General features: G+C 52.0%; 8 protein-coding genes across 8 annotated transcripts; 2 read left to right on the top strand and 6 right to left on the bottom strand.

The window, feature by feature from the left end:
• The first annotated feature begins 76 nt into the window (after nt 1–76).
• BDW74DRAFT_55474 (GTPase GPN2) lies at nt 77–1,793 on the top strand. Its single transcript, XM_073733146.1, has 3 exons — nt 77–377; nt 445–545; nt 604–1,793. The coding sequence occupies exons 1-3, from the start codon at nt 89–91 to the stop codon at nt 1,255–1,257; spliced, it is 1,044 nt and encodes a 347-aa protein (XP_073581711.1). The 5' UTR covers nt 77–88; the 3' UTR covers nt 1,258–1,793.
• On the bottom strand, nt 1,331–2,419 carry BDW74DRAFT_55441 (Rpp14/Pop5 family protein). Its single transcript, XM_073733144.1, has 2 exons — nt 1,871–2,419; nt 1,331–1,789 (listed from the first exon to the last, which is right to left on the bottom strand). The coding sequence occupies exons 1-2, from the start codon at nt 2,118–2,120 to the stop codon at nt 1,404–1,406; spliced, it is 636 nt and encodes a 211-aa protein (XP_073581710.1). The 5' UTR covers nt 2,121–2,419; the 3' UTR covers nt 1,331–1,403.
• A 300-nt stretch (nt 2,420–2,719) lies between these two features.
• BDW74DRAFT_180273 (putative ATP citrate lyase, subunit 1) lies at nt 2,720–4,901 on the bottom strand (the record flags this gene model as incomplete). The annotated part of the gene is made up of 5 exons (XM_073729702.1): nt 2,720–3,147; nt 3,204–4,299; nt 4,352–4,541; nt 4,595–4,711; nt 4,765–4,901. 5 exons carry the CDS (start codon nt 4,899–4,901, stop codon nt 2,720–2,722), a joined length of 1,968 nt encoding a protein of 655 aa, XP_073581709.1.
• Nucleotides 4,902–5,937: 1,036 nt separating this feature from the next.
• BDW74DRAFT_55395 (uncharacterized protein) lies at nt 5,938–6,628 on the bottom strand. The gene has a single exon (XM_073733142.1). It carries the CDS (start codon nt 6,514–6,516, stop codon nt 6,151–6,153), a length of 366 nt encoding a protein of 121 aa, XP_073581708.1. The 5' UTR covers nt 6,517–6,628; the 3' UTR covers nt 5,938–6,150.
• Nucleotides 6,613–8,373, top strand: aclA (putative ATP citrate lyase subunit (Acl)). The gene is made up of 2 exons (XM_073733143.1): nt 6,613–7,182; nt 7,241–8,373. Exons 1-2 carry the CDS (start codon nt 6,742–6,744, stop codon nt 8,255–8,257), a joined length of 1,458 nt encoding a protein of 485 aa, XP_073581707.1. The 5' UTR covers nt 6,613–6,741; the 3' UTR covers nt 8,258–8,373.
• A 115-nt stretch (nt 8,374–8,488) lies between these two features.
• On the bottom strand, nt 8,489–9,778 carry BDW74DRAFT_180271 (uncharacterized protein; the record flags this gene model as incomplete). The annotated part of the gene is made up of 2 exons (XM_073729701.1): nt 8,489–9,480; nt 9,556–9,778. 2 exons carry the CDS (start codon nt 9,776–9,778, stop codon nt 8,489–8,491), a joined length of 1,215 nt encoding a protein of 404 aa, XP_073581706.1.
• A 936-nt stretch (nt 9,779–10,714) lies between these two features.
• BDW74DRAFT_55387 (uncharacterized protein) lies at nt 10,715–12,210 on the bottom strand. The gene is made up of 4 exons (XM_073733141.1): nt 11,975–12,210; nt 11,674–11,918; nt 11,493–11,614; nt 10,715–11,433 (listed from the first exon to the last, which is right to left on the bottom strand). The coding sequence occupies exons 1-4, from the start codon at nt 12,032–12,034 to the stop codon at nt 10,883–10,885; spliced, it is 978 nt and encodes a 325-aa protein (XP_073581705.1). The 5' UTR covers nt 12,035–12,210; the 3' UTR covers nt 10,715–10,882.
• Nucleotides 12,209–13,738, bottom strand: BDW74DRAFT_55365 (FAM50/XAP5 family protein). The gene is made up of 3 exons (XM_073733140.1): nt 13,380–13,738; nt 12,720–13,317; nt 12,209–12,666 (listed from the first exon to the last, which is right to left on the bottom strand). The coding sequence occupies exons 1-3, from the start codon at nt 13,616–13,618 to the stop codon at nt 12,352–12,354; spliced, it is 1,152 nt and encodes a 383-aa protein (XP_073581704.1). The 5' UTR covers nt 13,619–13,738; the 3' UTR covers nt 12,209–12,351.
• Between the last annotated feature and the right edge of the window lie 66 nt (nt 13,739–13,804).

Genomic DNA, 13,804 nt, shown 5'->3' with positions numbered 1-13,804 from the left:
CGGCCCTGGCCCGCCGCATTCCTCGAGTCTCTTCTCTACTTCTTTTTCTGCGGATCAGATCATTGCGCTTTTTCTACGAACAACCAGTATGCCCTTTGCGCAACTTGTGATAGGTCCTCCGGGTGCGGGCAAGTCGACTTATTGCAATGGCATGCACCAGTTCCTCGGAGCTATCGGGCGCAAATGCTCGATAGTGAACCTCGACCCCGCAAACGACAATACATCATATCCGTGTGCGCTGGACGTGCGGGATCTTGTGACACTGGAGGAGATCATGACAGAAGACCAACTAGGTCCGAACGGAGGTGTTTTGTACGCTTTGGAAGAGCTAGAAGAGAACTTTGACTTCTTGGAGGAAGGATTGAAAGGACTGGGAGGTAAGCGCATTATGTGCTGATGTCTCTTGCTCCTGTAATGCAGCGGTAGGCTAACTCTACATTTTAGATGACTACGTTATATTCGACTGTCCTGGACAGGTAGAAATCTTCACGCACCATTCATCCTTACGGAATATTTTCTTCAAGCTCCAGAAGATGGGGTACAGGGTGCGTTGCGCGTCTCCCGATGAAACGGATATAAACCCAGCTAACGTCGCGCTTGCAGCTCATAGTATTACACCTAATCGACTCTTATAACCTCACGTTACCATCGATGTACATCTCCTCTCTCATCCTCTGCCTCCGCGCCATGCTTCAAATGGACCTCCCGCATCTCAACGTCTTAACAAAAATCGATAACCTATCCAATTACACTTCGCTCCCCTTTAATTTAGACTTCTATACCGAGGTCCAGGACCTTTCATACCTTCTCCCGCACTTAGAGGCAGAATCCTCCCGGCTATCGCACGAGAAATTTGGACCGCTCAACAACGCCATCATCACTTTGATCGAAGAGTTCGGGCTCGTGGGCTTCGAGACACTTGCGGTTGAGGATAAGAAGAGCATGATGAACCTACTTCGAGCTATTGACCGAGCAAGCGGGTATGTGTTCGGGCCAGCAGAGGGCGCAAATGACTCCGTTTGGCAGGTAGCTGTTCGAGAAGGAATGGGGAGCATGGATATTCGGGATATTCAAGAGCGGTGGATAGATGCCAAAGACGAGTACGACGAGCTAGAACGACGGCAACTAGAAGAAGAGGCGAAAAAGCACGAGCAAGCGGCAACTGCTCAAGCTACGCACGAAGATGATGACGACGACGAATTCGGGCCCCGGGCGCCTATACCAGACGGCGGAGTCAAGGTAATACGGAAGAAATGACAAACATCAAAGCCAAAAAAGCACACTGTAATATAGGGTATCTCTAACGAAAATATACATGTACAATAACCACCTCAAATTTTCCATCTGCTCAGTCAAGCAAGCTACCCCGGAACCACCGCAAGGCCAACATCATCCCTCACGAATCAATCATCGTGGCTGTCCACATCCACATCAACGTCCATATCATCAGCCTCGGCCCTCTCGCTCCCTCTCTCGATATTTTTCTCAAGCCCACCAACCAAGCCGCCCAGGACACCGAGCTCCTCCTGTCCCCGGAGCCTGACAATCTCCCTGCGCGCCCTGCGGACAGCCTCCTCCTCCGCCTTCTTGATCGTCCCCGACACCCTAACCACCCGAAACACACACGGTCTGCTCAGTTTCGCAAGGTCCAATCGCTTCGATTTCTCAGCGCTCCCGTCGGCAAGGTCCGGTACGCGGGAGATATATGTGAGGGCCGTCCAAACAAGGCGGTATGATGCGCGCGGGCAGCGGATAATAGCGGTTGAGGTTGCGGGGGAGAGGTATTTTACTATATTAGCGGCCGCAGTCAGTAATTGATCGCGCAACCTGAAAAGGCTTCAAAAAGAAAAGGAAAAACGGGGTGGCATACCGCTGACACCACCAGCGCCAACCCCGCCAAGTCTACCGATTCCCCAGTCGCCGAACATCTGGGCAACTTCATCGCGGACTAGTTTCGCTAATAGGCTCGGCGTTAAAGCATCGGACGTGGGCGCGTGGATTCGTAGTTGTGATCGTTGGCCGTGGTTTTTTAGGGATGTGGTCGTAGATAAAGCCGGGCTGGAGGATGGTTCGGGATAGAGGATCTCGACGAGGAGATAGCGGTGTTTGACGCGGACCATGATTATTCAGGCAGGTCAAGTGAGTGGCTGTGCAGTAGCTTAGTCTTTCCGGGTACTCGAAACTCTATCGCTCGTGTTGGACTTTTGAGATCTCGAGGTTTTGGTGGGTGGGTTGTTGATAAAGACTTGGAGATGGACCGGAGCTATTTTTTTTGAGTTGCCTACTGATAGGGGAGACTGATAAGAGGTCCGATAGCAGACTGCCAAGCTTTTCTATCTCCCTCTATACAAGACCATGGCCGTAATCGCTGCGAAGTAACTATCTAAAGTTATAGTGCCTTTATTATGATACTAGATACCTATAGTCCAATAGACCAGTGCCGTAGTCGCTGCGAGCTATCTAAAAGTTATAGTGCCTTTTATATTGATATTAAATACCTGAAGTCCAATAGACCATGGCCGTAATCGATCGATGTTCGTGTCTCATGCGCTCTAAGATGTATTCAACAGTGGGTTGGAAAGTATAAGGTAAATTGAAAAATGCATAACATAGGCCATCGTAACTCCTGACGTATTTTATGAGCCCGCAAGGTCGCTTGTGTCCAACACCAGGTTCCTTCACGAGAAAAAATGTGGAATAATTAGAAAAGGTATTAAAATTATACGTTGACCTCAACACGGCCCTCCTGGCCACCCTTCTGAAGGGCGGGGAGCAGGTATGTGATGTCATCCCAAGGGTGGCGGTAGAGACCGGTGCGCAATCTCTTCTGGTCGAGGTAGTGGGCAATCAGACCCATGCTGCGACCCAGAACGAAGAGACCGTTAAGGACACCCATCTTCATGTAGTCCTCGGACTCCTCGGCGGAGAAAGCACCGCAGTTGCGCATGAGGTCAACAAAGCAGACAGCAATGCAACCGTCGACGTTGAGGATCAGGTTGTCCTTCTTGGAGGTTGTGACGGTCTCAACGGCGATGGCGTAGTCCAGAAGCTTGGTGCTGGGGAAGTGCTTCTTGACATAGTCTTTGACGAGCTCGACACGGAGATCGGGGTTGTTGCGGGACTTGATACGGTGACCAATACCGGGAACTAAAAGTCAAGTCAGTAAGTAGATCCACATGTCAGTACTAGGTAAAATAACATACTCAGCTTGTTCTCCTTCCTCATGGTGTCGACGAAGTCACGAGGGCTCATGCCCTTGTCGAAAGCCTTGGTGAACTCCTCAGCGGCGCCATCCAGGGCACCACCGAAGCGGGAACCGATGGTCAACAGACCAGAGACGAGAGCACTGATCAGATCCTTGCCGGCACGGGTCGTGATGATGGTGTTCATGGCACCAGACACAGCGGGACCGTGGTCAGCAGTGAGCATGAGAACCATCTCCAAGAACTTGGTAGCGTAGCTGGGAAGGCGGCGGCGGAACCAGAGCAGGGACATGACACCACCGATACCGATGTCCTCCTTAAAGACATCAGAGATGGGCATGCCGGCGTACAGAAGCTCCTGGCCACGGTCGTCGGAGATGGTGGAGATGAAAGCAGCGGGCTTACGGATAAGACCCAGCTCCTGAGCCCAGGAGTAGTCGATGGGGATCTTAGGGGGAACAGGCTCACGCTGGGGAGTGATGACACCCTTCTGGACCTGCTCGTCGTAGACCTTCTTGAGGATGGCGGGCATATCCTCGAAAGTCTCGGGGACGAAGATACCGGCCTCCCTCATAGCCTTGTTCTTGGCAACGGCGGTCTCCAGATCAGAGTTAGCGGAGGCACCGGCGTGACCGAACTGGACCTCAGTCTTGAACATGCTGGCGCAAGTACCAATGGCCCAGGCGACAATGGGCTTGGTGATGACACCGTTCTTGACAGCCTCAATGACACGGTATTCCTCGACACCACCAACTTCACCGAGCAGGACAAGGATCTTGCACTCAGGCTCAGCCTGGTAACGGAGGAGGTGGTCAATGAAGGTAGTGCCGGGGTAACGGTCACCACCAATGGCGACACCCTCGTAAACACCGTCGGTGGTTTGGGCGATGATGTTGTTCAGTTCGTTGGACATACCACCGGACTTGGAAACGTAGCCAACGGAACCCTTGCGGTAGAGCTTGGAAGCGACAATGTTGTCCATCATACCACCGGTGTTACCAATCTTGTAAGCACCAGGCTTGATACCACCGACAGTGGCAGGACCGATGATGGTGATGCCCTTCTCCTTGGCGGTGACGAGGATCTCACGAGCTCGCTGGGTGTGATGTTAGCACCATGAACCTGTTAATGACAACCAGCGAACGTACCCTTTCTGGGACACCCTCGGCAATGATGGCGATGGACTTGATCTGAGGAAATTGCATCAGCTCCATAGTAGAGCTGTAGACGGAACGGGAAGAGGCGAAGTTGACAACGGTGTCAACGTCGGGGTGCTTGGCCATGGCCTTAGCGGTGTCCTGGTAGACAGGGAGGAGGGTCTCGCTGGTACCCCAGTACCTGAAAAGCTGTCAGCGGCGTTTCCCACCACAAAATCCGCGGGTTCAACTTACATCTTGCTGACGAACTGGCCGCCGAATGTGTAGATGATACCGGCAACGGAAGGAGTAGTTCGCTTGCAGATGAAGTCGAAATCCAGCATACCCTGGACAGCTCGGGGCTGCATACCGCTGAGGTGGCCGTCAGTTTGTGCAATTGCTTGCCAAGTTCACGGTCCACTCACTATACGAAACATCTTGTCTTGTTGTGGAAGAGAGCATCGGCGAAGGGAGAGCGCACTCGGCTGGGGGGCTCGAAGCGAGTGATGTTGTCGTTGGCGTTGGCGCCGTTGGCAGTGCTGACAAGAGGGGCGGCAGGCATGATGGCTGGTACTCTGGTTATTCAATTGCTGTTAGCTAGGTGTGACAGTGCAAAGGAATGGATGCGCAGAGAAGACTAACCTGTCAACAGAGCTTTTGAGATACAAGGAGAGGGAGGGAAAGGTAGGTATTAGGTAAAAGGAAGCAAGACAAAATTAAGCAGTCTGCAACCTTGTGGTAGGGATAGGAGGAGGGAGAATAGATGGAGAGAAGGAGGATGATGGAGAGGAATTAACGGAAGGATGGAGGAGGTAAAGGTAGAGGAAAATCAGGAGGAGAGAATCAAGAACGACCCAGGTTGAGAATGAAGAAAAAGAGGACGATATCGGGGAGCTGATGGGGGGTTAAAGAGGATGGATATTATTATTATGGAGCTTGATGAAGGTGAGTAAAAAAAGGACGTACCGTAATAATTGTATGAGACGGCCTTACAGTACGTAACAATACGCTGGGGCTGGCTCCACCAACGAGTTGGGGATGGAAAATACACCGACAGCTCACAGTCCGGACTGGAGTCTACGATCAATTGACTTCTAGATGACCATAGAACCGCTCAATCAGATACTACTCTAAGCCAGGAGTCGCTGGTGTTAGATTGGTCAGGAACTGCAGTCCCAAAGTAAGAGAAGACGGAACCGGAGACCGGAGTATCTACGGAATATAGAGACAGCATGAAGAGAGCATAGTATCCAGCTGTGAGCAACATCGCATTCGGTTCAATAACTCGGTCGAGAATAGAAAGTAGTCGGTCTTGTACTTACTCAGAAGACTCTATCATCTGATGGCGATCGTTCTTGCCGGTACCATGAAGAATCTGTCATGAAAGCGGTTGTTGTTGACTCGTTCCTGGGCCTACTTCGCAGAATCCAGCATCTGGTGGATACCCCAGACTTTGTTGGGTCCACGATTAGATACGGGCGGCGGCGGGCTGCTTTTCCCGCTGGCACCCCGCGAAGCATCTGGATTCGATGGGCGAATGCTCCGTATAGAGTGTGAGCATAAACAGCATGTCAGCTCACCAACGTCTATTATCCCGAGTCTGGGGCGCGGAGTATAAGTATATAAAGTACGTATGTACTCTGTCCTGAAATCCGGAGTCTGCTCCATGTATCTGGTTCGACAGCTCCATACGCTGCCCCTCATCTGTTTAGAAGGCTGAAAACTTGGGTGGCCGAGGCACGTCACATCTACAGTGCCAACATCAGCATAGCAACCCTGGAATAATCTGTTAGATGCATAGCCAGCGCATGCTAGTCTGCTCTTCTAAGCCCAACAAAACGCATGATGGTCCGACTTGTCTGGCGGTGGGAACAAGTATTCAGGCTACAGCGTAGGGTGCATACTGCGACTAAAATTACCGCGGCGACGATCCCCAACGCTATCTCGGTATCGATAAAGCTCCAGTAGGAATTAAAATCCACATGCCCAACAACAGCTCCTCTGGACCTGACCCCCACCGCTCCGCTTGTTTCCAGGCCAGCATCCAAGGGAATTGACTTTGTTCCCGTATCCATCGGTATCAGAATTGTCAGTAACAGACTAACAGCCAGTATTGGCCCCGTTACCAGGTACAGCAGACGCCTTTTTGTTTTCCCCTCTCTCCGCCCCTTCACCATAATTTATCTTCATCTGGCAGGCCTTTTTTTCGCCGACCTCGCAGACAAATTATTCTCACCTCCTTCCTCTCTTCTTCTCATCTCCCTCTTCCTCTCCTTCCTATACTCTACATAATCATTATCCGGGGTTGCTTCCCATAAACAACACTCCGCCTCCTACCTATTCTCCTTCTCGACCTTTACTTCTCACACACCCTCCAATCCTCCCACCACCTCACATACACAATGTCCGCCAAGTCGATCTTCGAAGCTGATGGCAAGGCCATCCTCAACTACCACCTCACTCGCGCCCCCGTCATCAAGCCGACTCCTCTCCCTCCTTCCAGCACTCACAACCCTCCCCCCAAGCTCGCCTCTCTCTACTTCCCCGACGACCTCGCCGTGAAGGACGTCCTCGACCAGGCCGAGACCACATACCCATGGCTGCTCGTCCCCGGGTCCAAATTCGTGGCCAAGCCAGACCAATTGATCAAGCGACGAGGCAAGAGCGGTCTGCTCGCTCTGAACAAGACCTGGGCTGAGGCCAGGGAGTGGATTGAGGCACGTGCTACAAAGGAGCAGCAGGTTGAGACCGTTGTCGGTGTCCTCCGCCATTTCCTCGTTGAGCCTTTCGTTCCTCACCCTCAGGAGACTGAGTACTACATCAACATCCACTCCGTGCGTGAGGTAAGTGAACTTGCTGCTAGACTATCTCTAATTGAGTTTCCGGTCTAACATTCTGCAGGGTGACTGGATCCTCTTCACCCACGAAGGTGGTGTCGACGTCGGTGATGTCGACGCTAAGGCCGAGAAGCTTCTGATTCCCGTCAACCTCAAGAACTACCCCTCCAACGAGGAGATCGCTTCCGCGCTTCTCAGCAAGGTCCCCACGGGCATCCACAACGTCCTGGTGGACTTTATCTCCCGCCTCTACGCCGTCTACGTTGACTGCCAGTTCACCTACCTCGAGATCAACCCTCTCGTTGTCATCCCCAACGCCGATGCCACTTCCGCCGATGTTCACTTCCTTGACTTGGCTGCCAAGCTTGACCAGACTGCTGAGTTCGAGTGCGGTACCAAGTGGGCTGTTGCCCGTAGCCCCGCCAACCTCGGCCTGGCTGCTCTCCCCACCTCCGACAAGGTCAACATCGATGCCGGTCCCCCCATGGAGTTCCCCGCTCCTTTCGGTCGTGAGCTGAGCAAGGAGGAGAAGTTCATCTCCGACATGGACGCCAAGACTGGTGCCTCTCTTAAGCTCACTGTCCTGAACGCCAACGGCCGTGTCTGGACCCTCGTTGCCGGTGGTGGTGCCTCCGTCGTCTACGCCGATGCCATCGCTTCCGCTGGTTTCGTCAGCGAGCTCGCCAACTACGGTGAATACTCCGGTGCTCCCACCGAGACCCAGACTTTCAACTACGCCCGCACCATCCTCGACTTGATGCTGCGCGCGCCCATCCACCCTGACGGCAAGGTTCTCTTCATCGGTGGTGGTATTGCCAACTTCACAAACGTCGCCTCCACCTTCAAGGGTGTCATCCGCGCCCTGCGGGAGGTTGCCCCCGTTCTCAACGAGCACAAGGTCCAGATCTGGGTCCGCCGTGCTGGTCCCAACTACCAGGAGGGTCTCAAGAACATCAAGGCCGTTGGCGAGGAGCTCGGCCTCAACATGCACGTTTACGGCCCTGAGATGCACGTCAGTGGTATCGTGCCTCTTGCCCTCCAGGGCAAGCAAACTGATATCAAGGAGTTTGGTTCTGCGTAAACAAAAACGGGGCGTTTTCTGATCTACTTAATTTAATTTTATACGAGGTTCCTTCTCAACGCACGGCATGACGGCTTTTTCATCCTCTTGTTTCCATTTTCTTAGTAAAGACGACTGACGAAGGTGATATTCCCTGTACGGGCTTCATTGCTTGTTTCTGTTAGACTGCTAAAATAGAGCATAAAATCTTGAATATTCAAAAAGCAACCGATCTACCTTCCTAGGCAATCATTAATCATGAGATTGTTTATCGAGATTCTTCGTGAACTTCTCCCGTATAGCGCCCAAGGACTTCAAAATCCGCCGTCTGTAGTTCAATCCACTGTTACAGAACCAGTGCGGATCAAGCTTGAGCTCTGCAAGCCCCAGATAAAAGCCCGCCCAGTCAACTCTTTGCCCCAATGCACACAGATCCTCAACCTCAAATGCAAGCTCTGGGCCGCATCGTCCAATCCAGTAGCTCCTCGGTAGTTCCCAATGAAGGGCTTCCAGCAAGTTGCGCGTGTCGTCAAGTTGCCCTTTACATGGCGGTCGACCGCGGAGGACTTCGTCAACGATCAGAAGCGCAATATCCGTTGGTAAGCTAGGAAGAGGAGAAGACCGCATCGACCGCTGCACCTCATCAAGAGAAGAACCGGCCCTATCCACGCACGTAACCCTTACCATCAATTCCTGAAGATCTGGAACCCTCAATGGGCTCCCCGATTGGTGCTCCGTGCGATAGTCGACGGCGCGCCTGCTCCTCCTACGAGAACCTTTCGGCATTGTGCCGCACCAAGCCTCCAAGACAGAGCGGCAGGCGCACTCTCTAATTCCCCACGGGTATCCCTGCTCAAGCTCAAAGCACCCCTCTCCAGCCGTCCCAGCACTATGCGAAGGCCAAATCGCCCACTCCTGCTTGTTCTGCCGCCAGAACCACTTCACGGCGTCGACAAATGCGCGGAGATTCTGCTGGACTCTGGGTGTTCCGATCATGCGGTCAACGAGCAGCCAACAGTGCGCGTGCACGGGATATCCGACTGTCCGACCCGCTTCTCGGTGCTCGTCCGTCTTAAACAGATTCGCCATGTGGAAAAATGTATTCCAGCGGCTTTTGTTCCTGACGTTTCCGTATATGCGAGCTCTGTTAGGGTCTGTTGGTACGGGCTCGGGGTAGCAGCCAATGCGGGCCCCGTTGCATATACCTGAGATAGTCAGGTTATTCGTTTCGGGGTCGTCGATGACTGCCGTATGTAAAGTCTCGTTAGCTATCACGCGGCCTCATGTTACTCTTTAAGCGGGGAGGTCAATGGACTCACTTGCACGCCAAAAGCACAGCCACCCGGCTCGATGATCTTTTGGAAACCCCAGTTCCTCGACCTCGGTCGAACGCACTATTAGCGAAGTATCCTTCTTTCTTTTGTTGATCCAGTCTGCTCGACCTGAGAGGGCCTTGGCGTTGTATGGGGGGATTATGCCACCGCAAATAATGCAAGCAAATGTAGGCTCCCCGGTAGGGACACGGCCGTAGTCTCGACCCATTCTCGCTAGCATACTATGCCAGGAAGAGAACTGATCAAGGGGAGAGCTTGGGATAAACTCTACGGACTAAAGACCCGTAAGGTTGGCGGGTGTTGTTGTGAGGCGGAGCGCTGACCCGGTAGTGAGGGGAATAAGAGATTCGAAAGCAGGGAGGACATGGCCATGGTGCAATTGAAAACGTTATGTGTTGTGTTATGTTATGTGTAGGAGAAGAGTAAACAACCAAGTAGCATCTATAGCACGGTAACAATACAGGTATAGGACGGTAAGCAGATACGTGTAAGGGCGATACAGGCGTCTAAATAAGCTTAAATTAAGATCGATATTGAGCAGGTCCACAGGAGCTCTTTGACAGGGAGCCCCATGCAAGTCGAGATCGATTCAATCTGATGAAATGGGGGTCGTGGGCTCGTGGTTGGAGCTCCGGGCGGATGGCGGGCGGATGGAGGACGCACGCGGTTTGGGGCTGTCCTGCTTCCGTCCGTCCGAGACGGCGGGGGCTATGGTGGCTAGCCTGAACTGCGATTAATTTAGTTGTTGGGTTGCAAACTAATAAGACTCGAAGAGAACGCAGGATCATTTTCGCTTTTCTTTTCTGTGGTTGAGGTTGTTGTTCTGCTCTATTTTGACTGCTTTATGCTGTACCGGTACGGTGGCAGACATTGCCCTAAGTATGCGACTGAGGACACCCGGCCGATGGGAGAGCATCGCTGAGGTAAATCATGGTTCGTCTCTTAGGCTCTATTCGAATATTTTAATGTGTGTCTAAGGCTGTTTCTTATATCATCATTGTCACCCTCCCAAATTACATGTGCGTCCTTCCTGACGATATATATTTCCCACCGTCGGGTCCCGGCCCGCGGCGCCGGCGATGGAGATAAACAACTCCACTATACGATACTATATCCAGACCTCAAAGATGTTGGTTCATCGTGCTATTGAAGAATGAGCTTATTCCCGGAGCTCCATCTGCCGATCTGTGATTTTGAATGCTTAGAGTCTCTCGGTGGGTAGACTGGTGAGTGGGGTGATGGGCATTTTGTGGGTGGTGACCGTTTGAGAATCCCTCAGTGGGTGGCCGGTTCGTATGAAAGCGTTCCAGCATTATGCTGTCATTTGGTAGTTGGGATAACCCGGTTGATGGGCGCGATGGACCTGCAAGTCGTGTGCGATGCTGCGGCGTTGCATTTGGAGGCTCACCTGGCGTGGGTTAGTGTCTCCAGGCCATGAACAAACACTGAACACACCTCTTCTCAGGCCAACAACAGGGCGATTAGGAGGAGGCATCGCAATTGTATCGTTCTGCTTCGCACCCTTTGAGCTCCCCGTACCGCTCCGCTGGTGGCGATGAAGCTGCTCCACCCCTTCCAAGTCAACAGGGTATGACCTTTGCGGATAGGCTGATGGTGTCTGCGGAGGTGCTGATACCCCAAGGTTCTGTACGGCTAATCCAGCGGTAATATTGCGAGGTACTTGAGCTTCAAGAGAGCTGATTGCCTGCGAAGCGGCAGCGGTTTGCATTTGAGATCGCATGGCTCGAGATTTGAGGACGTTGTATAGGTGGGTGATCTGGGTAAATTTCTTGCATTTTTCTCGGTACATATCGGCGAGCTCTTGGTTCTTCTTGCGAAGTTGTTCCTGCGCTGCCTGCATGTCTAACGAGGTATTATTAGACAATGATTCAAAAGACAGTCAGATTGGCAGTTGCACGAACCAACGAGCCTGCCCTGTAACGTCGATATCTCCTTGTTGGCATTGTGGACCACCTTGTCAAGTTGAGTATTCAGGTTGGTGTATTTGTCGCCCAGCGATTTCCCTCGGACTTCCTGGTAAACACTTAAGTCCGTATCAGCCTGGTTCTCGGACGCAGCAAGCAATTGCATTTCCGAGCCTACATCTCTTGGCTCATCTGATATGTCCAGAACTGTAAAGCTCGCCCAGTGCACTCCATGATGGTATCCGGATCGAGTCCACTCAGGACGCTGGTTTTGTAATCCTCTGTCGGTTGTAGAACGGTGAGCACAGCATCGTCTGGGTTGATCAAGATCATGCTGCAGGCGGGGCAGCGACGTTCGCCCCCGGGACGCGAGAGACCGAGTGATTCGGCGCATTGAATACAAAAAATATGACTGGAGCTTGACTGTAAGATCTGGAATAAACGCAGAGACTGGGCTTAGTGCGAAAGGTAGCACTTACGAGCAGGTAGTAACGACAGCTCTGTCCTTGAGGGGGGTTCGACAGGTGAGTGAGTTGCATCGTAAATATATATCCATCGCGGCCCTTCAGGTCAATAAACCCAATTGCGAAGCTGAAGAGTTTTGTAGAATATGTGGAAGGAAGTTGACGTGGTAAAGAGGAAAGAACCGAGTGCTGGGAAAGACCGCGGCCAAATACCACAGATACTTAGCGCAATGGTATATAGGTCTGACAGCGGAACAATTGAGAGAATGAAGTAGAATATGTCAATTAATAGCATTTTCATCGGGTATCTCATAATCATGCAAAGTACTTTTTGGCTCAACGCACCCGTCTATATAGCACTGATCTCTATGTCATATTGTGGAAGGACAGGCTCAGAAGAAGAATGTATTACCAGAGGCGTCACGTCTCGTTGTACGCATCTTCTCTTCAAACTCCGGCCCTGGTTCGTACTCCCGCCATAAGCTCGCGGGAAAGATGTGTTTGTTCCGCTCATACCAACGTCTATCGACGACTTTCGTTAACGTGGGGTCTTTGTCGTCTCCCTCGAGCTCCTCATTACTCGGCCGGTATAGAGGATCGTCTGTTGGAGGCGGTGGTGGAGGCTTGTTAGAATAGTCGAACAGTAGCCCTCCAGTACTGGAGAAACTAGGGACACTGTTTGCGATGAAATAGTAAAGTTCGTAGTGCTATAAGCAGCTGTTAGTGAGGAATTCTGACGTTAGAGAATAAGATAACATACATGTGGAATGATAACTTCTCCTTTGACAAGCATCAAGTCATCCACACTGACCCTTGCCCATTCACGGCGATTGTATTTGCGGCCCTTGGATGCTCCGCTGGTACCGCTGACACCCAACTCAGCAGCCAATTTTCGACATCGGTCTAACAGTAACCAAACTTGATCTCCTTTTTTGACTTTTGCTGTACCGGCAGGAATATTTGTGCCATCGTAGAAGACGAAAGGCACAAGAATCTCAGTGTTCTTGATAGCGTCCTGCATCACAAGGAACTCTTTCCGCAAAGCATCTCGTGCTTCCGCTTCCGCCTTGAGCGAGGCTTTCGTAAGCGCCTTCGGAGGGGGCGGTGCATTGGGATTTGGCGTGATACGACGCGATGGTGGTGCTGAGCTTCCAAGAGGTGTACCAGTAGCAGACCGTGAGGCACTTAGTTCGGCGGGCGTGGGCGTGGGCGTGGAGTCTTCCGCGACTTTTACTTTTGTTTTTCGAAACACTTGATCATCCTCTTCTTCCTCCTCATCGTCTCCGAATGACAGTTTACTCTTGACGAGTGGCTTCTTTTTCTTCTTTGGCGGTCCCTCGCTCCGCGACGTGGAATTCCTAGCGGTTGGGCGCGCGATCAGCCAAAGACAGTGGAATGACCATGGTCATCTTGAACTTACCCGTCAGTTACATCACCTGAAGGAGTTACACTTCTTGAATCACCGGACGTAAATCTCCCTAGGGACTTGTCATGCGCCTCGCGCTCTTTCTGTTCTAGAACCTCTGCGCGGCGTTTGCGGAAATCGGATAGGTGGACAAGTCCGACTGTTTGTGACTTGAGAAGATCCTCAGCGGAAGCGGTTTGACTTGTAAAAGATCTCGGTGTCGAGCTATGACTTGGCTGTTCCGACGGTGGCATTGTGGCGTCTTGGGCCCTCGGCAGTTGATCGGCGCAGTTGTTGGAGTTCGAAGCTTATCGCAACTTGCAACGGAGGAGAGACATCGCTTGACACGTGACTTTATAGCAAGCACCCAAGACTCAAGCGCAGAACTTGGCCTCTTTGTTTGAATTGAACACAAAACCGAAGTTACTTATAATTGAGAC

This window comes from Aspergillus multicolor (genome assembly GCF_047715735.1).
Source record: "Aspergillus multicolor strain CBS 133.54 unplaced genomic scaffold BDW74scaffold_21, whole genome shotgun sequence".
Taxonomy (NCBI): Eukaryota; Fungi; Ascomycota; class Eurotiomycetes; order Eurotiales; family Aspergillaceae; genus Aspergillus; species Aspergillus multicolor.
The sequence above is the reverse complement of the archived record's forward strand: the minus strand, read 5'-3'. Positions and strand labels throughout refer to the sequence as shown.

Bases quoted from the DNA above. Each gene is read 5' to 3' on its own strand.
- BDW74DRAFT_55441 (XM_073733144.1), bottom strand. From the start codon at position 2,120: ATGGTCCGCGTCAAACACCGCTATCTCCTCGTCGAGATCCTCTATCCC. The intron at 1,790-1,870 runs GTATGCCACCCC...CCGCTAATATAG, and splicing joins TGGCGCTGGTGGTGTCAGCG to TAAAATACCTCTCCCCCGCA.
- aclA (XM_073733143.1), top strand. From the start codon at position 6,742: ATGTCCGCCAAGTCGATCTTCGAAGCTGATGGCAAGGCCATCCTCAAC. The intron at 7,183-7,240 runs GTAAGTGAACTT...AACATTCTGCAG, and splicing joins ACATCCACTCCGTGCGTGAG to GGTGACTGGATCCTCTTCAC.
- BDW74DRAFT_55387 (XM_073733141.1), bottom strand. From the start codon at position 12,034: ATGCAACTCACTCACCTGTCGAACCCCCCTCAAGGACAGAGCTGTCGT. The intron at 11,919-11,974 runs GTAAGTGCTACC...CAGATCTTACAG, and splicing joins GCTGTCGTTACTACCTGCTC to TCAAGCTCCAGTCATATTTT. The intron at 11,615-11,673 runs GTAGGCTCGGAA...TACGGACTTAAG, and splicing joins TATCAGATGAGCCAAGAGAT to TGTTTACCAGGAAGTCCGAG.
- BDW74DRAFT_55365 (XM_073733140.1), bottom strand. From the start codon at position 13,618: ATGCCACCGTCGGAACAGCCAAGTCATAGCTCGACACCGAGATCTTTT. The intron at 13,318-13,379 runs GTAAGTTCAAGA...CCCAACCGCTAG, and splicing joins TCAGGTGATGTAACTGACGG to GAATTCCACGTCGCGGAGCG. The intron at 12,667-12,719 runs GTATGTTATCTT...AGCTGCTTATAG, and splicing joins GAGAAGTTATCATTCCACAT to CACTACGAACTTTACTATTT.
- BDW74DRAFT_55395 (XM_073733142.1), bottom strand. From the start codon at position 6,516: ATGGTGAAGGGGCGGAGAGAGGGGAAAACAAAAAGGCGTCTGCTGTAC.
- BDW74DRAFT_55474 (XM_073733146.1), top strand. From the start codon at position 89: ATGCCCTTTGCGCAACTTGTGATAGGTCCTCCGGGTGCGGGCAAGTCG. The intron at 378-444 runs GTAAGCGCATTA...TCTACATTTTAG, and splicing joins AGGATTGAAAGGACTGGGAG to ATGACTACGTTATATTCGAC. The intron at 546-603 runs GTGCGTTGCGCG...TCGCGCTTGCAG, and splicing joins TCCAGAAGATGGGGTACAGG to CTCATAGTATTACACCTAAT.